The sequence below is a fragment of the Scyliorhinus canicula genome, chromosome 15 (genome assembly GCF_902713615.1).
Source record: "Scyliorhinus canicula chromosome 15, sScyCan1.1, whole genome shotgun sequence".
NCBI lineage: Eukaryota > Metazoa > Chordata > Chondrichthyes > Carcharhiniformes > Scyliorhinidae > Scyliorhinus > Scyliorhinus canicula.
The window spans coordinates 144,374,717-144,395,945 of NC_052160.1; the positions used below are offsets into that span (position 1 = coordinate 144,374,717).

A 21,229-nucleotide genomic window follows, 5' to 3' on the forward strand; every position below is an offset into this window, starting at 1 on the left:
TATTGGGGGTAAGTTATTGGGGGTAAGTTATTGGGGTAAGTTATTGGGGGTAAGGTATTGGGGGTAAGTTATTGGGCATAAGGTATTGGGGTAAGGTATTGGGGGTAAGTTATTGGGGGTAAGTTATTGGGGGCAGGTTATTGGGGGTAAGTTATTGGGGGTAAGTTATTGGGGGTAAGTTATTGGGGGTAAGTTACTGGCCAAGGGAATCAGTGGTTATTGGGGGTAAGTTATTGGGGGTAAGTTATTGGGGGTAAGTTATTGGCCGAGGGAATCAGTGGTTATTGGGGGTAAGTTATTGGGGGTAAGTTATTGGGGTAAGTTATTGGGGGTAAGTTATTGGGGGTAAGTTACTGGCCGAGGGAATCAGTGGTTATTGGGGGTAAGTTATTGGGGGTAAGTTATTGGGGGTAAGTTATTGGCCGAGGGAATCAGTGGTTATTGGGGGTAAGTTATTGGGGGTAAGTTATTGGGGGTAAGGTATTGGGGGCAAGTTATTGGGGGTAAGTTATTTGGGGTAAGTTATTGGGGGTAAGTTACTGAGCGAGGGAATCAGTGGTTATTGGGGGTAAGTTATTGGGGGTAAGTTATTAGGGGTAAGTTATGGGGGTAAGTTACTGGGCGAGGGAATCAGTGGCTATTGAGAGTAATTTATTGGGGGTAAGGTATTGAGGGTAAGTTATTGGGGTAATTTATTGGGGGTAAGTTATTGGGCGTACGTTATTGGGGGTAAGTTATTGGGGGTAAGTTATTGGGGGTAAGTTATTGGGGGTAAGTTACTGGGCGAGGGAATCAGTGGTTATTGGGGGTAAGTTATTGGGGGTAAGGTATTGGGGGTAAGTTATTGGGGGTAAGTTACTGGGCAAGGGAATCAGTGGTTATTGGGGATAAGTTATTGGGGGTAAGTTATTGGGGGTAAGTTATTGGCCGAGGGAATCAGTGGTTATTGGGGGTAAATGGGGAATGTGGAACTCAACACAATCATATCAGCCGTGATCTTATTGAATGGCGGAGCGGCTCGAGATGCTGAATGGCCTCCTCCTGCTCCTATTACGTACATTCGTCTTTTCAGAATTCCGAAATCATTCCCCCTTTGTTAATGTTAGGGAACGATCCAACAATTTCCAAGTTAGGATCAAATCGTGTGGTAATAAGGCTTGTCAGCACAGACCTGCTGAACACTGGTGTTTGGTAAAGCTCTCTAATTAATCACAATTCACCACTTTTGCCAAAGCCCTTGAAATATTTTCCCTTCAAATATTTAGCCAATTCTTTATTGAATGTTTCTGAAGCTGCATTCCCCATCCTTCCGAATATTCAATTCCAGACGACAACAGCTCGCTGCACACAAACACGTTTCCTCATGGCAAGTCTCATGGCAAGGGGCTGGTTTAGCTCACCGAGCTAAATCGCTGGCTTTTAAAGCAGACCAAGCAGGCCAGCAGCACGGTTCGATTCCTGTACCAGCCGCCCCAGACAGGCGCCGGAATGTGGCGACTAGGGGCTTTTCACAGTAACTTCATTGAAGCCTACTCGTGACAATAAGCGATTTTCATTCATTTCATTTCACTTTAAATAACTGTCCTCTCGTTCCTGACCTTGTGCCTTTCCATTGTCTCACAGTCACATTGTAATCTCTTCCCTTTAAATATCTGCTTGTCCAGAGTTAGGCCATCCTTGAATTAACATGTAGTTTATACATTTTCCATTAACAAAATATTGACCGGAAGCCGTGTGCAGCTCGCTTGCCGAGAATAGAGGCTGGGTGCCTCACATGTGCAAATCAGGGTCTGCAGGATCCCAATCGAAATGCATCTTCACCCATGTGAGATTTGATCCTCCCAGTTACTCTGTGGAGCCCACTGGAAGCAATGTTACTCCTCGTACCCGGAAAATACTCCCTGCCCAGCCCTGAACCTCGCTACTTCACCCCTCTGCCACTTGGAGGCAGACATGGCACATGGGCCACTCAGCATCGGTTAGGGATGTTCCTATTAAAATTCCTGATGGGTATGAGTAGCTCTACCTGTTAATGTGAATGAGAATGAAGTCCCCATTTCACTGGAGCACAATATCCAACTGCGTTTATTCCATTAGATTCCTTGATCAAAATGATTTTTAAAATTTCTCATTATATCCTGAAGAACAATTTGATTTGTGGTTCAGAAGCTACAATAATTTCCCAAACTTTTCAGGGATATATAAACTTAATTCATTTTTGAAAGTTTCATGTCATAATTACAGCCTCACAATTATATCGCCAACACTTCTGTCCCTGTTAAAATCACAATTGCAAATTGTTGAAAACACAATTGCTGAATGTTGACTATCCACGATGCAGATTGGTATGAACCCACTCAGAGTCATTCATCACATCACAACCCAGTCTCTTCCATTTATCACCACTTAAACAAAATCATTTTGAAATTAAAGGTTTCTTGTAGGTGCGTACCTGCCAAGCACATTAAATATCGTCCACAAGATCATTTGTGGAGCAAACACCATTATATTTAATCCTTCACTATTGAAATCTTAGTGCTGATGATGAGAAAGGTGCTGGGAATAAATTGATGTGTCATCCTTTATGGAAATAATAATATGCTCAGTGAAAGTTTCTATAAATCAATTAGAAAATTAATCCTATTATTTGTGTCAAACTGTCCTCACATCACATTTTTGGAAAAACAACAGAATTATAGCCTTTTCCCATCAGAAATTAAAGACCAATTAAAACTTTTGCTCCACCCATATCTTGGGCTCACAGGCAACCAATGAGTCAGCTACGTAATTGATTAGTTTCTTGTCTTCTTGGGAAAACAAATGTCTGTAAAACGCCAGATACCAAATGTCGGTTGATTTCATTTTCCTTCCCAAAGTAAATTGCTTTCACTGTGGAGTGCTGCCGATGTTGAAGTGCTTGTGTTAATGGTTCTGCTGTCTTTACCCATTTCCTCAAACTGTTTGTTAGCCGAGAGCCTCAACTGAAAGAAGTATCATTAAAGGAGCATAGTCCGATTGAACAGCTATAGACTGGGTCCTGAATTAAGAATGCCGTTCCTCCCATCTCGTAAAATTATTTTAGGATGCAATATATATCGGGGTATATTATAGCAGAATAAACTATTGTTAAGTTTCCCAGTATCAGTTTTTAGAATTTAAACTTAGAATTCTAGGACATTATTCGCATATGTGGGTTAGTGAGGACACAGATGTGAAATTACGGCTCTTTTATACTAACTGAATAAATGTTTATTGTTAAAACCAATTATAGACTACAGTTTATAAATCAGGATTATATAATAGCATAGATGTTAACTAAAACTGTAACATGCCAAACTATGTTTAAGATGAGATACATAATTTGAATTCACCGTGACAAATCTGATATTCAAACAAAAATGGATAAAAGATCATTCTCCTTACAATCCTGTATAAATTCTTCAGGGTTTCAAGTGTCTTTGTCTCAAAAAAGCAGAGAATTCTGGAAAAGGTCTGAACTCAATCTATGTTCAAAGACAGCTGAGTTCACGAACTATGGCATGTATTTTAAAATAAAATTGCAGTTGAAGTTACCCAGGCTGTATTGTCTAAATGTGGTCAGGCTGTGGGAGGCTATACTTCTGTTGTTTTTCCAAAAATGCGATGTGAGGCCAGTTTGACACAAATAATATTGAAAAAACAAGTTTGAGAAACAAGTTTGGATATCTAGAAAAATCGAACGGTCTGGCATGCTTCCAAGAACAAGGTAACTGAGGGACTTGTTCTTTCTTGTGACTGGGCTTTCTGACTTTGATTCAAATTGTGCAAGAATATTTTAAATTTGTTTTTGGTAAGCTGTATTAATTTATTGTTTGCCGATGAATTCTCATTAAATCTGAAACTGCCCGTCAAATACACTAATTCTGTAACATTTTGAGTTGCAGTCCAAGTTTCAAACCTCTGTTTCTGCCTTGAACTGTTATGTTGGAAATTAATTCGCACAATTTCAATTGATATTGTGGGCAGGATTTAACGGAAATGAAAGAGAGTCCCATGTTGAGCACATTTAGCTGGCTGTTTCCCGCCATCGGCGGCTTCGAGAATGACCTCGTTATCGAACGGACTTCATTTTTGGGCCTTGGCGCGGAACGCCCCTCCGAGGCTGCACTTGGTCCCATTTCCCATTGGAGATCGAGGTGCCATTTTTAAATGTCACCCAGGCAGTGGTACCCAGGTGCCACTGCCAGTGTGCCCAGATGACACTGCCAGAGTGCGAGGCTGGCAGTGCCAGGGTGGCATCAGGGTGCCAGGGTACCACCCTCCCACAGCCTGACCACGTGGGTGCCCCTGATCGCCTGGGGACCTGAGTGGGAGAAAGATTATGTAATTAACGAGAGGAGCCAGGTCTGTAGCAGGCTGTTTAACTTTTAGTGCAGTTTTTGTCAAAAGGCTGTCAGGTTAAGCAGTAGTCTGACACCGTCAGAACAATATTCAGGTTGTTTCCTGAAAGCGTCTATCTCTATGATCAAAGAGTCTTTCCAAGAAATCATGGGGCAGCACAGTAGCACATTGGTTAGCATGGTTGCATCACAGCTCCAGGGTCCCAGGTTCGATTCCCGGTTTGGGTGACTGTCTGTGCGGAGTCTACATGTTCTCCCCCATGTCTGCGTGTGTTTCTTCTGGGTGCTCCAGTTTCCTCCCACAGTCCAAGTTCAGGTTGGGTGGATTCGCCATGATAAAATGCCCTTAGTGTTCGAAAAAGTTGGGTGGAGTTATTGGGTTACAAGGATAGGGTGGAGGCCTTGGCTTAAGTGGGGTACTTTTTCTGGGAGCCGGTGCAGATCTGATGGGCCGAGTGGCCTCCTCATGCACTGCAAATTCTATGATTCTATGAAATCCCAATTCAAGTGTACAGCAAGTAACCCTGTGTTTGCTAACTTTATTTATAAATGACGTTTGACCTGTGATGGGCTTTGCTTAATTGGATATCGAGAAGGTATAACTTAGTAGCAAAAAGGGTTTCCTATTAGTTTAAGAATTGTTTAACTGTTAAAAGCTATTTTCTGTGATGTTAACGTGTTTAATCCTGTGTTCAGAAGAATGATTGTTTTAATCTAAAATATACCCATTGGTCAGTGGAATCACTGCTGGAGTGAAGTATCCTTTCCTCAAAGGTTAATGTCTCGTCCAGTATCCGAACAAATGTTGGGGTCTGATCTGAGATCGTAACAATACAGCTCTGCAGGGATCCATTGACTCAGGGAAGTAGCTGTTTCTCTAACCTTAAATGAGGCCTTCACTTTGTTCTCAAGTGCTTCCTGGACGGAGCCCGTGTGGGGGAAACCTGTTATGGCTGACGGGGCAGGATGAGGAACTCGAGACCGGATTGACGCCAGGCACGAACCCCAATATTGGACCGAGGTGGGATTCAGCAAGCCATTGCGAATCCCGCAGCTAGCTAGTGGTCCCAGAGAATCCCGCCTTAGAATTTGTTTCTCAAAAGAGGAGAAAGTGCAGATTTGTAGTTAAGGAGGACCTGTGTGAAATGTTGGGCGAGATTCTCTAGTTTCCACATGGCATGTTTGTTGGCGGCGAGGGGCGGGGTGGGGGGGGGCAGCCTGCCGTTATATCACAATTCCTTCACTACCACGCGGTCAAAATCCTGGATCTACACCCCTCACCGCACTGTGGCCTGCAGCGGTCCAAGATATCTGCTGAAGGGCAGTTGGGAATGGGTAATAAATAGTCTCGCTAATAACACATCCAGAAAAGAAAAGAAACAAAAATAATTTGCCTGGGCTGGTGGAAATCTAACTGAAAACAGCATTTTCCCATCAAAAATGGAAATTAAAATCTCTGCCCCACCCATATCTGCCTCAGACGATTAATCAATCTGCTTTATCAATGATTAATTCCAATTTTCTTGTGAAAACAAATGTTGGTCAGATGCGGTATACAAAAACTCAGTTGGTTCCAATTTCCTTCCTTGTTGAAGACGGAAGTGCGTCCGGTGAGGAATGACTGTAAATGTCGGAGAGCTCTGCCTTGAGCCTGTGTCAAAGTTTCAAACATCTGTTTGCACCTTGAACCAATGGAGACAGAGAGTCGTACAGCACAGAAACAGGCCCTTTGGCCCACCATGTCTAAACCAACCATTAAACACCAATCGGTACTAATCCCATTTGCCTTGGCAATGTGTGAATTCCTTTCACACAAAATTGATTTATCTTATTCTTTCAGCGAGTTTGGTGATCACTTATTACACTAGCATTTATTACCCATCTAGAACCACCCTTGAGAAGGTGGTGGTGAGCTGCAGTCCATGTGGTGTAGGTACACCCACAGTGCTGTTAGGGATGGAGTTCCAGGATTTTTACGTAGCGGCAGTGAAGAAACGGTGATATATTTCCAAGTCAGGATGGTGAGGGACTGGGAGAGGAACCTCCAGGTGGTGGTGCTCCCAGGTATTGTCCTTCTAGGTGGTAGAGGTGCAGATTGGAAGGTGCTTTCAGAGGAGACTTGATGAGTTACGACAGTGCATCTTGCAGATGGTGTGCACTGCTGACACTGTGCATCGGTGATGGAGGGAGCAGATGGTTAAGGTGGTGGGTGAATTAACAGTCAAGAAGGCTGCTTTGTCCTCAATGGTGTGTTTCTACAGTTATTGACAGGACACTCCACAGTGTGCGGTCCATCTCACACACCACTACCCTTGCCCTCTCCCCTCCCTCCAAGAACAAGGATAGAGTCCCCCTCATTCTCACATTTCATCCCACCAGCCTCCATATGCAAACCATAATCCTCTGCCGTTTTCGCCAACCCCAGCGTGATGCCACCACCAAACACATCTTCCCTTCACTCCCTCTGTCAGCATTCCGCAGAGACCGTTCCCTCCAAGATAATCTAGTCCACTCCTCCACCACACCCAGTACCTCACCCATCACCCATGGCACCTTCCCATGCAATCGCAGAAGGTATAACACCTGCCCCTTTACCTCTTCCATGCTTAACATTCCAGGCCCAAAACACTCATTCCAGGTTAAGCAGCGTTTCACTTGCAGCTCTTTCAATTTGGTCTACTGCATTCGCTGCTCCCAATGTGGTCTCCTCTATATCAGAGAGACCAAACGCAGACTGGGGTGATCGCTTTGCTGAGCATCTTCGGTCTGTGCGCATTCAGAACCCTGACCTTACTGTTGCTTGCCATTTTAACACAAGACCCTGTTCCCATGCCCACATGTCTGTCCTTGGCCTGCTGGAATGTTCCAGTGAAGCTCAACGCAAACTGGAGGAACAACATCTCATCTTCCGGTTAGGCACACTACAGCCTTCCGGCCTCAACATCGAATTCAACAACTTCAGATGATCAGCTCTACCCCACCTCGACCCATTTGTTTTCATCCCATTTCATTTTAACTCTATTTTACCATTTCTTTTTCTCTTGTCTTTCTTTATATATATTCACCCCTCCCCATCTTATCCACCTTTCGTTACCCTTTTTCCCCTTTTCTTCCTCCTTCCCCTCCCCCAACATCTACATCTGTCACAGTTTACCCTCTGATGATAGTTTTTCTGCTGTTTGACCTTTCACACCTTTTGTTCTCTCTGGGCACTGCCATTAGCAATCTTTCCCCTTGCTTTCTGCTGCCATTAGCAACCCCTTTCCCTGGGTTTCTGTGGCTATGACTCATCTTTCATTCTCACTCCACCGTATAAATATCTTCCACTTTCTCTGTCTTTAGCTTTGACAAAGGGTCATCGGGACATGAAACGTGAGCACTTTTCTCTCCCTACAGATTCTGCCAGACCTGCTGAGATTTTCAAGCATTTTCTTTTTGGTTTCAGAGTCCAGTATCCGCAGTAATTTGCTTTTATTATGTGTTGTGTGTCTTGGCTGCTGTCGGATCTGTACGAATCTGGACAGGTGGAGAGTTATACACTCTTGACCTCTGCCCTGTAGTAGGTGGGCAGCCTATGGGGAGTCAGGAAGTGAGTTACCCACTGCAGGATTCCCAGTCTCTGGCCTGGTCTTGTAGCTACCGGATTTGTACGGCTGATCCAATTCAGCTTCTGATCAATGGGAACCAAAAGGAGGGGATTTAACGGCGGCAATGCCGTTGAATTGGAAAGATAGTTAGATTCTCTCTTAATAGAGATTGTCATTGCCTGGCACTTGTGTGGCACAATGTTTCTTGCTACTTAACAGCCCAAGTCTGAATGTTCTCCAGGTCTTGCCACATAGTGACATGGACTGCATCAATATCTGAACAGTAGCAAACTGTACTGAACATTATGCAATCATGAGCGATTATACCCACATCTGACCTTGTGATGGAGGAAAAGTCATTGATGAAGCAGCTGAAGATGCCTGGGCCAGGACATTATCCTGAGGAACTCGTACAGCTATGACCCAACACTGATATGAATGACCTCTGATGACCACAACCATCTTCCTTTGTCTCAGAGTGACTCCAAACCTGATTCCCATCGCCTCCAGCTCTGTGAGGCTCCTTGATGCCATAGTCAGTCAAATACTGCCTTGATGTCACCATATATTTGAGTTTGGTTCCTCAGTCCATGTTTGGACAAAGGCTATAATGAGGCTATCAGATGGGTCGCCTTAACCAAACTCAAACTGAGCATCATGCAACACTTTACCGCTGGGTAGGTGCTGTCAATGACCCCTCAACCCCTTTACTAATGATCGAAAGAAGATTAATGGGGCAATAATTGGCCTGGTTGGATTTGCCCTGCCTTTTGTGGATAGAATACACCCGGTGGATTTTCCACATTGCTGCGCAGATGCTGTTTTGAAAGAACCTGCCTGGGGTGGGACGATGTCTCGAGACAGCTTTTCAGTCCCATTGTCAGCTCAACGCAACCTGAACACTATCACTTCACTCACAAAAAAGACAAGAAATTGTTTTCTTCATGAACCAATGATTTTATTTTGCTGTTTAAACTGCATTTTATATCTTCAGTTGAGACAAATTCGATGTGGTCCATTAATGATCTTCACCCACAAAGTAGAGTCACTTCAGTAATTAAACTGAAACCAGTTACAGCTTCACTGTTGCCCAACGAAGATTGATGGCGGCTGGAAAAAGAAAGAGCATTTTAGTGTTCTCTTATTCAACAATGATGTTTCAATATCACATCAGACGCATTAAAACAAACATAAACAACTTCTATTTTAGATCTATTTTTAAATAATAATTATTTCCCTGTTTCCTCGCCTTTCCCCTTCCCCAGTGACACATCTTCACCCAACAGAACTGACCAGGACCCCCCCCCCACCCCCCCCACCCCACCCCAACACACACACACACACACACAGAATTCCCCAATTCCACAACCAGTTTCTGGAACATATATGGAAAAGCAGCTTGGGCTGAAATAAAACTCAGCAACCTTGTTTAGTGAAAATGTCATTGCCGGTGTCTATGATGTCAGAGCGTTGCCGTGGGGACTGCAGTGGTTCAAGATGGCGGCTAATCGAGGGTAATTAAGGATGGGCAATAAGAGGTGTTCATGAGAACAACACCACATCCCATAAACCAATAAAAATCACACCAAAGCAACAGCATACCATTCATTTCAACCCCATTGATACTGGGAAAATGTACCTATGTTTATCTAACACGCATATTTGTTTGAATTCTACACCCAGTGAATTGCGTTTTTTAAATTTTACCCATCAGTTTTAAAACTCTACTGAATTCGTTAAGGACTTGTAATAAAGTCTACATTGGTATTTTACACAACCTCAATATTACTGTTTTCCACAGAATACCTGTTTTGAATTGTTATTTAGGTTATTAAGCAAGCCTACCTTCTGCTTTCTCATTAAGCCCAGTTGCAACATTCACAGGAAGAATCAAAGACTAATCCAGAAGCACAACTTTCCACGTAGGTCCTTCCATTGGCACATTGATAAAACTTGCTCTTGTCTTTTGGATCAGCGTAGGTACCGTTAGCTTTGCCAGCGCAGAACCCACTGCCACCACCGCCTCCACCTCCACCACCTCCACCTCCACCTCCACCACCACCTCCGCTAGGGGCATGAGTAGGAGGGACAGCCGGCTTCAGTGTTGTTTTGGAAGGAGCACAAGCTGGAAGGGAATAAAATTCAGAAATTAATTTCTTTTTCCAACAATTAGGAGCAAGCGAAGATAAACTTTGTAAAGTCAACGGCTGTTGCTGCTTTGAAAATCTACCGGTAGAACTCAATTCCTTACGGTATCAGGACCGAACTTCGTCGAAATTCAGTTCAGGGAGAACTACCAAAGAATTCAAATGACAAGGCCAATTTAATTTGGAGTGTATTTTAGGAATTCAAATTTTGAAGTGTGATTTAAAGAATGTTTTATTTTAAGTCAAAGCACACAAAAATGAGTGGAAGATGTTATTAAGCTCCTTCCAATAAATAAGTTGATAAATTTGAATCGCAATATGTTTTCCCTTTAAATGACACAGTAATACAGGGCACATGATTAATTGAAGTGGCAATACATCCTGGAAGCAACAACCAGCGCAGCTTCATGGCTTAGCCAGTTACCATATATACATCTTCCAGTATTTTACCATGGAACACCTCCTGCTTTTGGAATTTTATGCTTGTAGACACATAGTAGTATTCTCGTAGTCAGATCTTTGTGGCTCTAACAACGTTGAAATTGAAACACATTTAGGTATTCCAAACAATTTGCTACATTATCTGGGTTATTAGTTGCTGTCCCTGCTGACTTTGTGATCAGTTCCAAGTATAAAAAATCCTGATATTTACCTGTAGAAATTCCAAGCCCAGAGTGCAGTGTGTTAATGAGTGGATATGGTCCTTGACCGCAGAAAGCACCAGAGAAATCATCCAGAGCAAGATCCCACACCATAACTCCCCCAAAGTTGTTCTTTTTCAGCCACTCAATCTGGAATACATTGTTCACAAATTACTTTCACAAATCCTTCTTTGCAGACAATTTTAATTCGAGATTTACAATGCACCACAGCTAAATCCAAAATAAGTTTTCTAAAATTCTGGAAATGTCCAAAGGTGCCCTGAATACCTTTTCATGAAGACTGTTTCAGTCAACTTTACCCATTGACCAGGAGACAGAAATATTTACTGTGGTGATTTTGAAATATTCAAATATCCAAATGTCATTGATGTTGTTGTCTTAGTATCTGTGAAGTCAGTCATTTCACAAACTGTCTCTGTTTCAGTCATTAGCTATATCTCAGCTGCAAAGAGGTGAGTTGGCACAAATATGAACTTCTCCTAACATTCTTGGGTCGAGACTAAGCCAGAAAAAAAAAATGATCGTCAAAACAAATTTAAGAAGATAAGGGGCGTGATTCTCTGACCCCCCACCGGGCCAGAGAATCGCCGGGGGGCAGCGTGAATCCCGCCCTGACGCTGTTTTTTTGGCGGGGGCGGAAATCGCGCCGCGCCGGTCGGGGGCCGTTGGCAGTAGCCCCCCCCCCCTGTGGTATTGTGTGAAGCAAATAATGGCATGATGGGAAAACTAGTCAAGTCTTCTTGGTACAATTGAATTTAAACTGACTTCACATAACCTAAGGCACAAATACAAACAGCCAAGGTCAACTTGACCTGAGAACTGGCCGACTCTAAAACTCGGATAAGGCCCGTTCGTCATGAGACCAGAGCAGTCTAAATACATACGATAAGCTAAAAAACTGTCTCTTCCTGTACTTAAACAAATTTGCTCCATCTCTTAAAACAAAGACAAGATAATGATATGAGACCCCAGTCCCCTAAAGGTCAGCAAGGTGACGCCTTTGTAATGATTATTACTTATGTTTTACTTTCGATCAAATTCCTGACCAAGCTGTATTCATGTTATCTTGATCCTATAATGTATAAAAATCGTCTTATTCTTCTGTGATATTGCAGACTTCAGACGGACCCAGCAGTTTGTACTTGACTGCCTTCCGATTTCAAGTCTCAGCCATACTGCTAGCAGTTGCAGTTCTAATTCATAAATAAAGCTTAGTTTTGCTCACCTAATGAATCATGTTTGAATCTTTCTATCACAGTCCAGAAGCGGGGAAAATATTGACTACGACACCCCGACGATTCTCCGACCTGTGATGGGCAGAGTGGCCGCCCGTTTTCGGTGGGTTCCGTCGGTGTATATTACACCAGGTCCGTACCGGTGGGACCTGGCTCTGTGGGGGGCCTGTGGAGAGGTCGGGGGAGGCGCAGGAGCATCTGGCCCCGGGGGGTCCCCACGGTGACCTGGCGCGCGATTGGGGCCCACCGATCCGCGGACAGGCCTGTGCCCAATGTGTCCATTTTAACTTAAATGTCAATCAAATAGCAAACCCAACTGGCATGAATAAAATCTTCTTGTTCAGTCGTCTCTCTGAAGGTTTTGTGGGTGAGATATCATTGGTCTGGTCACATAAATTGGGGCTCAGATACAAGACCAATGAATGATACTTTCTTTTATAGATGTCATGCTCCACCCATCCTATCCACAATGGTGTAATGTTCCAGATAATCAATAGATTGATAACATGATTCTAATGCTTGCTGTGACAAGCTAGTTGTTTATGCAAATAAATATTGTACTAAGCAACATATAAAAAAGGACATCAGTTTCTCAAAGTTACCTTAGCTTTAAAGCTTCTCACGTTGTCATATCCAATCCATTCCATCGATGTATAAGCATATGGAACCATCTGTGGTGCATTCCATTCCATGGTGGCGCTTTTCAACAAAGTGCAGATCTGGGAGAGAATTAAGAGATTAGCATTCAAAATGTCAGCAAAATGTCACAAATAGTCAACGGTTTGCAACATTGACAATCTTTCTCACTTCACTTTCCTTTAATGGTTTTATTCAGCTTAATTTTCTCTCTATTACAATCTTCAGATTGAAGGTACCGTTCCTTTTTCACAGTTGAAAATGTACTTCAAATTTATAAAAAGCAAATGCTGAACAATATTACTTTGCATTAAAAAATAATCAATGATCCCTGACACCACAAGTTCCCAATCAGAGGTGCAGGAGAGGCTAAAGAAGTCTTTGGACTTTACTCATACCCCTGATAAAGAGATTGATTGAAGAGGTGGCAACAACACCACATTCCTTACCCTCCAACAGTTTGGAAATAGTGTAGGAGGTTGACACACAAACTGCCAAGGATTGACTGTGAACTCTGTACAAAAACGCTGAAGCTTTCTGTAGGGAGGGAGGTTGAGGATGTAAAATGTGATATTCTCCACTTCACCTCCTTGTGTATTTCCTAAGACTGACAACACTAAGCGGACTAAGTCAGTCAAACACCTCCTGCTGATGGAGACTGTGACATTGTGTCTCTGATTATCAGAGTGTGATGACACACGTTTCAGCTCCTGGTAGCTAAGTTGGGCGATGCCATGTGTTGTGAAGCTGGCAGAGGCAGTGGGATCTTCATACACGGAACAGATGATCAGATAGAGGCATCCTGGGTAAGGATGTCAGAATGCACGGCCTGTCTTTTAGATTAGGTCATCCAAGAAGCATTTATCACTCAAATTGCATCAGGGTGCCACATTCTGTCTGGTTACATTAATCTATGTTACTTACTCTTCCTGAGGAAACTTGTATGATTGAGGTCATGCAGATGTTGTCACGGTAAAGTATTTTAAGGGTCGAATTCAGTACTTGGTTAATTAGTGCTTTTTAAACATAAGATCTGATGGAATGAAGAAGGTTTATCAGTATCAATACCTCATAATAGGCCAAGAATCCGGCCTGTCTGGTGTACCGTCCAGCTGGTCCTGCACCTGATGATGGGGCTCCAACTCCGTGGCTGGATGAGGTCAGTCTGAAGGTATGGCCATATGTAGGGAATCCAACATTCAGTTTCTCAGCAGGAGCTCCCTTTGTTTTCCAGTATTTCATGGCATAGTCCTGCAGAACAAGAAACATGAAAGTGTCTGCTGGATGGGCTGTGTAAACCACCTGGTTGAAGATAGTTACTGATTGGAAATACAAAATATAATTGAGTTCTATTTTCATCGATACTTACCACATTAAAGTAAAGGTTGAGAGAGCTTTTGCTGTTTGGGAGAGGATAGAGAGGGCTATTTTCTCCAGTGGTGTGACTCCAGGGTCCAAAGAAATCGTATGTCATCACATTGAAAAAGTCCACGATTCTGTATGAGAAGAGATCGGAGTTACAGTGATATCCAGGAGTGTTAGCTGAGAATGCGTATTCAAGTGCTCAAGTGTGGGTTCAACCCACAATCGTCTGACTGAGAGACAAATGCTACCACTGAGCCACTTCTCAAACCATAGTATATTAAAATAATTGAGGCTTTTTTACTTAAACCTACAATCCTGCTTCTGCTGAAATTGGAGTGGTAAACGAATGAGACATCCTGGGCTCTGTCAGCTGCAGGCGTGCTCAACGCAGTTTTCCAGCAGGCTTCGAAATGGCCAACGCTCATCTGATATAAATGAGAGCCATGTTTTAATTCCTAAATGGGTTAATGTGCCCATTGTCGAACCCAAATAGAATAATACTGGATCAATGGGTGGAACCATTAACACACAGATTAAACCCCGTGACTCTATATTACGCTGCCCACTGTGCTTGAATGTGACCAGCTGACCACCAATTCTATCTTCATCTGCTAACCCAATGTTTGCTCGGTAAACTCAGGGGTAACAGGTCAGCAAACAGGACTGAGAACAGTGTAACCCAACAATCTTCCAACTTCTAACATTGCCTCAATTGGATTCAGCCAACTGGAGATTGAACGGAGGACTTTCCAGATCTGTACAGCTCAGCTGCTAACTAGTTAAACTTGCTAAACTATAAAGTGCTGTGGGACTAACAGGAATACTCACTGTCCAAGCTGAGGAACCTCATAGCCAGTATCAATGTTATCCTTCCCACCGGCAACCGCTAGTGACAGCAGAAGTCTCGGCTGTCCAGAGCTTTTTCCTTCAGCTTCAAAGGCTGCCATCATTTCCTGCATGTTGAAAATGAACAAAAGTTAATTTAGCTCCAGACCTCCACAAACAGAGTTTCAAATGCAAAACGTCTCCTGGCTTCATAAAATGTATCCATGACGAAGTGACAATCCATCCAAGGGTGGAATCAGAGGGAGGGGCCTGTTTAAATGGAGCTCTGAAGAAGGGCCATACTGACTCCAAACATTGGGCGAGATTCTCCAGTCTGCCAGCCGTGTGTTTCCTGGCCGCGCACCGTACACCAGCACGGGAATCTATCCTCACACCGCTTGTTAGTGGGATTTCACATTGAAACCACCCACGCCGCCTGGAAACCTGCTTTTGGGGGTGAGCTGCCGGCAGGGAAAATGAATCCTGATGTCCAGGGAATCCCGGCCATTAACTCTAATAATAATAATCGCTTATTGTCACAAGTAGGGCTTCAAATGTATTTACTGTGAAAAGCCCCTAGTCGCCACATTCCGACGCCTGTTCGGGGATGCTGGTACGGGAATTGAACCCTCACTGCTGACCTTGTTCGGCATTTCAAGCCAGCTGTTTAGCCCACTGTGCTAAGCCAGCCCCGTTGCATATTTCTCCACAGATGCTGTCAGACTTGCTGAGATTTCCCAGCATTTTCTATTTTTATGACATGTAAGCTAAATGGATAGCTGCTATTGCACAGACATCTTTTATCACACTGATTAATGAGGTGGCAATCAAACTAATTTGCCGTGCAAATTTATAAGTTTCATATTTGATCATTCCACTTCTCTGTCTCACAACATGTGCCAAAGTATATTTTACATCTGCTTCTACAATAGTTCATTAAGTTTCAGATCAGTCATACTCTCACTGATCGGCCAAACAGGCTGGGATAGCTCAACTTCCCGAGTCTGTTCCTATTTTCCGTGTCCTTGGTGAGGACTTTGAGAGGAAATTTAGATTTACAAACAGGATTGAAAGGTGCTTTACTTGAGCGACAAGACCAAACATCCTGTTAAATATAGTTGTTCCTACCTGGGCCAACACAGTGTAGAGATGTTTGTCTTGTGGGGGACTTCCTCTTGACCCAGGATATTCCCAGTCAATATCTAAACCATCAAACCCGTAACCGCGCAGGAAGCTGATCACAGACTTGATGAAGATTTGGCGAGTTCCTGATGAGGCAGTCATCGCGGTGAATCTAGAGGAGACGAGAATGTCAAACAAAGCCAGAACTGGAGTATTTGGGCCTCAGTAATTATCAACGGAACCATTAAGCGATTCATATCTTTTACAATTTCAGGAAACTAATTATAATTTACAAAAATATAGTTGTAAAGCATTGCATTGTTACTGCTCTCATTAATCAGATCAGTTAACTTGAATGGGTTTATTAACTTTGAATGAACGTTTCTGAAAATGACGCCCACTTGTGCTTTCAGATAGAGATCCTATTATTAATATTCAAATTGTATTTTATACGAAGCTCGGTATATTCATGTTACACTCATTACCAGATAATCTATAAATTTCTATAAAACTACACAATTAACATTCGCAAACTGATCACTTTGAACCAGTTTTTTTCACATTGGTGATCAATAGGAAAAGAAGCACATTTCATACAACAGGTAAAATAACTTTTAATCTTACTTCTGAGTTCCAAAGTTCCAGCCTCCGACAGACAGGAGCGTTTTAAGGTTCCCATTTCTGTTGTAAAATTGAACACATTTAGAATAAATAACATACGTAAATACATCCATATTGTCTGAACCTTTTTACTGCTTTCAGCTTTTGGTGCTAAATCTTGGTTGAACAGAAATATCTGAGGGCATGAGATACATTTCACAACATGTGTGCCACGGGAAAGAGGGTAAGGTTAATGCGGGAATGTCCCACAAACAATAGAACCATCTCTTTATTTTATTCTGTCATGGGTATGGCATTGTTGGCAAGGCTGGCATTTGGTAATGTCACTGAATTGACGGGGTGGGCTTGGGGGGTGCGTGGTTAGATTCTCTATTGTAGGGAGAGACATTGCTTGCCATTTGCGTGGCATGAAGGTTAATTGTTCCTTATCAGTTTAACCCTTAATTTTGTCCGGGTCTTGCCCTAAGTACACAGACTGCCTCTGTACCTGTGAAGGTATTATTGAACATTGTGCAATTATCAGCGAGTATCTACACTTCTGACCTTACGATAGAGGCCATTAATGAAATAGCTGATGATGGTGGAGTCTACAACACTGACACGGGCAGCACGGTGGCACAGTGGTTAGCACTGCTGCCTCACAGCCCCAGGGTCCCGGGTTTGATTCCAAACTCAGGTGACTGTGTGGACTTTGCACTTTCTCCCCGTGTCTGCGTGTGGTTTCCTCCGGGTGTTATGGTTTCCGCCCACAGTCTAAGGATGTGCAGGTTAGGCAGATTACCCACAATCAATTGCCCCTAGATGGGGTTACGGGGATAGGTTGGAGTAGGGGTCTCTTTCAGAGGGTTGGTGCAGACCCAATGGGCCAAATGACCTCCTTCTGCAATATAGGGATTCTATGATTCTAAGATCCTGAGGAACCTGGCATCAATGTCCTGGGACTGAGATGATTAACCGGAGGGAGGGAGGCGGGGGGGGGGGGGGGGGGGGGGGGGGGGGGGGGGGGGGGGGGGAAACTCACTTACCACTGGGTTACAAGAATGGGGACTAGTGTAAATTTAGTGAAAGTATTTAACGCACATCGATTGGTGTTTTATCGCTGGCTGGAATAATTAAAATGCTGATAGCATCTCACTCACTCTGAACTGAGTGGGAACTCCAGCTCTCTCACAGCCCAGTGTTTCTGTACATACAGCACTCAGCAGTTTGCATGACACACGCGAGGTATTTACTGCATGTAACAGTATCATCCAACTGTACACTAATTAAAATAACTTCTCAGTTCAATCTACCATCTCAAGTGTATTTACCATACTTAATTAATGTAAAGTGTTGTTTTGTTTATACGGGACAACATCATGATTGAGTCAGACTTTGACAGACCCACTGGGCAGCGACTCATCTCTGCCAATGGGACACAAATCAGCAACACCCAATTTCACCCAGAAAGCACCTCCCTGACTGGGTCAGTCATGTCACATTTAATTCAGCACAATTTTTCAATGCACAACAATATATAATGAGGACCTTAAACTATACTTAGCATCGCAATCCATTCTCAATATTTATTAAACAGATTTACTTGTTTTTCAGGCCATTGAATGCGTGGTAGAGTTTCGGATCGTTCCATTCATAGGTAGAGATTTTATTGCCCCTCATCCCAGCAAAAGCGTAGATCAGATGTGTGCACAAGCAGGGATCCACATTACGGGGAAAGTACTTCCCCTGTCCTGGTCTGTACTGAGCCCAGTTTGAAAAGTAACAAACCAGTCTGTAGGCAGAGCCTGAGAGTGAGGGAAAGGGAAAATCAGGACTGAGCTTCTACTCATTACACATCATTAAAAATAGCTTAAAAAGCACAAAGACTCACCCAGCTCCAGGCACACCAACAAGACCACCGCTGGAATAAAGAATATAGGGTACGTGTTAAAATTCACAGCAAAATGTGCTGAAAGGGTTAAGGGTTCACAATGATGAGTGAATAGAAACATTAAGAATCGATCCTTGATCAAACTCTTTTCCTCACCTTTTCCTGCTCTTCAGTTTTTGTTATTCATTGACAGAACATGGGCATTGCAGGCTGTGCCAGCATTTATACCCATCCAGGACATCACTGCAGGAGTTCCTCAGGGTGGTGTCCCAGGTCCAACCATCTTCAGCTGCTTCATCAGTGATCTCCTTCCCATCAGAAGGTCAGAAGCTAAATTGTTTGCAGATGACTGCACAATGTTCAGCACTATTCACAACTCCTCAGATAATGAAGCAGTCCATGTCCAAATGCAGCAAGACCTGGACAATATCTAGGCTTGGGCTGACAAGTGGCAAGTTACATTTGCACCACACAAGTGCCAGGTAATGACCATCTCCTACAAGAGACAATTTAACTGTCGCCCCTTGACATTCAATGGCATTACCATCGCTGAATCCCCCACAATCAACATCCTGGGGGAGTACCATTGATCAGAAACTGAACTGGACTAGCTGTATAAATATTGTGGCTACAAGAGCAGGTCGAAGACCAGGAATCCTGTGGCGAGTAACTCACCTCCTGACCCCGCAAAGGCTGTCCACCATCTACAAGGCACAAGTCAGGAGTGTAATGGCATACTCTCCACTTGCCTGGATGACAGCAGCTCCAACAACAATCAAGCAGCTCGATGCAATTTTCATTTCATTTCATCCAGGACAAAGCAGCCCACTTGATTGCTCCTCCTTCCACAAACATTCCCTCCCTCCACCACCGACGCACAGTGGCAGCCGTGTGTACCATCTACAAGATGCACTGCAGTAACCCGCCAAGGTTCCTCAGGGAGCACCTTCCAAACCCACAATCACTACCATCTAGAAGGACAAGAGCAGCAGATACCTGGGAACCCCACCACCTGGAGGTTCCCGTCCAAGTCACTCACCACCCCGACTGGGAAATACATCGCCATTCCTTCACTATCGCAGGATAAAAATCCTGGAACTCCCTCCCTAACAGCACTGTGGGTGTACCTACACCTCAGAGACTGCAGCGGTTCAAGAAGGTAACTCACCACCACCTTCTGAAGGGAATCTAGAGATGGACAATAAATGCTGGTCTAGTCAGCGATGCCCACATCCTGCAAAATGAATTTTTTAAAAGGCCATCCAATAATAAGACATCTTCAAGCAACACTGTAAAGAATCAATTCCTTTATAATGAGGCTCAGATTTGAGAAAGGAGTCTTCATTTTGTTCTATTCCTTGTTTGAATTCTGAGTTTAAAAAATAAATTACAATAACAGAGGAATTGAAATAGTAAAGCAGGCTTACCTGTTGCAAGCAGAAACTTTGCCATCTTGCAGCTGATGTGTTGTGAGCATCAACTCTCTCTTTTATACACTGAGTTTATCATTAGTGGTAAATAATTCTGTACGTCATTAACTTAATCTCTGGAAAGGGATCAGTCACAATAAAAAATAACCGTTCTTATCTTATCGTCGTAATACATTTTCACCTTCTCGTGAGTACCAACTTTTATCCTCTACAATGTCATCAAGATTGTCGACCTTCATTGTCACCCCAAACATATTGTTTTCTAGAAACAGGCCAGGAAATTGATGGGGAGGATCGAGAGGCCCATTTTCTTTTGATGTGGGATCAGGAAGAGTGGGAAAGCTCAAAGCGTCAGGTCCAGGTAGGTGCGGACCTTCCTGTTGGTCAGTTTCATGTTGGGCTGGAGCATGTTGGGCTGCACGATAGAACAGTGGTTAGCACAGTTGCTTCACAGTTCCAGGGTCCCAGGTTCGATTCCTGGCTTGGGTCACTGTCTGTGTGGAGTCTGCACGTTCTCCTCTTGTCTGTGTGGGTTTCCTCCGAGTGCTCCGGTTTCCTCCCACAGTCCAAAGATGTGCAGGTTAGGTGGATTGGCCAGGCTAAATTGCCCTTAGTGTCCAAATAAAAGGTTGCCGACGTTGGACTGGGGTGAGCACAGTAAGAAGTTTTACAACACCAGGTTAAAGTCCAACAGGTTTGTTTCAAACACTAGCTATCGGAGCACTGCTCCTTCCTCAGATGAATGAAGAGGTAGGTTCCAGAAACATATATAGGCAAAGTCAAAGATGCACGAGAATGCTTTGAATGCGAGCATTTGCAGGTGATTAATTCTTTACAGATCCAGAGATAGGGGTAACCCCAGGTTAAAGAGGTGTGAATTGTCTCAAGCCAGGACAGTGGGTAGGATTTCGCAAGCCCAGGCCAGATGGTGGGGGGTGAATGTAATGCGACATGAATCCCAGGTCCCGGTTGAGGCCGTACTCATCTGTGCGGAATTTGGCTATACGTTTCTGCTCGGTGATTCTAGGTTGTCTCGGTGTCATAATATCCACTCATGTATATAATGAAGTACAGACAGGCAGTGATTAACACACAGGATGACCAGTAAGCACACAGAACACAGCAGCCAATCATCCGACAGGACACTACCACTATAAAGCCAGAGGGCACTAGGTTTCCTGCTCTCTCTGGACCCAGCTACTGAGACAGTCAGAGTCCACGAGCTAGTCAGTGCAAACACCATGTGGTAGCTAGTAAGTCTGGTCAGGCTAGTACTAGGTCTCCAGTCAGTTCAGTATAGTGTCAACCCACAGTTGAACATGTATATTAGTTATAACGTTGAATAAAATT

The 21,229-nt window shown here is 43.6% G+C and overlaps 1 protein-coding gene across 1 annotated transcript; it reads right to left on the bottom strand.

Moving 5' to 3' along the window:
* Positions 1-8,902: 8,902 nt before the first annotated feature.
* Positions 8,903-19,913, bottom strand: LOC119978663 (acidic mammalian chitinase-like). The gene is made up of 12 exons (XM_038820454.1): positions 19,877-19,913; positions 18,450-18,479; positions 18,162-18,363; positions 16,583-16,639; positions 15,965-16,130; positions 14,840-14,964; positions 14,016-14,142; positions 13,715-13,897; positions 12,613-12,729; positions 10,766-10,904; positions 9,812-10,091; positions 8,903-9,076 (listed from the first exon to the last, which is right to left on the bottom strand). Exons 1-11 carry the CDS (start codon positions 19,899-19,901, stop codon positions 9,826-9,828), a joined length of 1,437 nt encoding a protein of 478 aa, XP_038676382.1. The 5' UTR covers positions 19,902-19,913; the 3' UTR covers positions 8,903-9,076; positions 9,812-9,825.
* Positions 19,914-21,229: the final 1,316 nt, after the last annotated feature.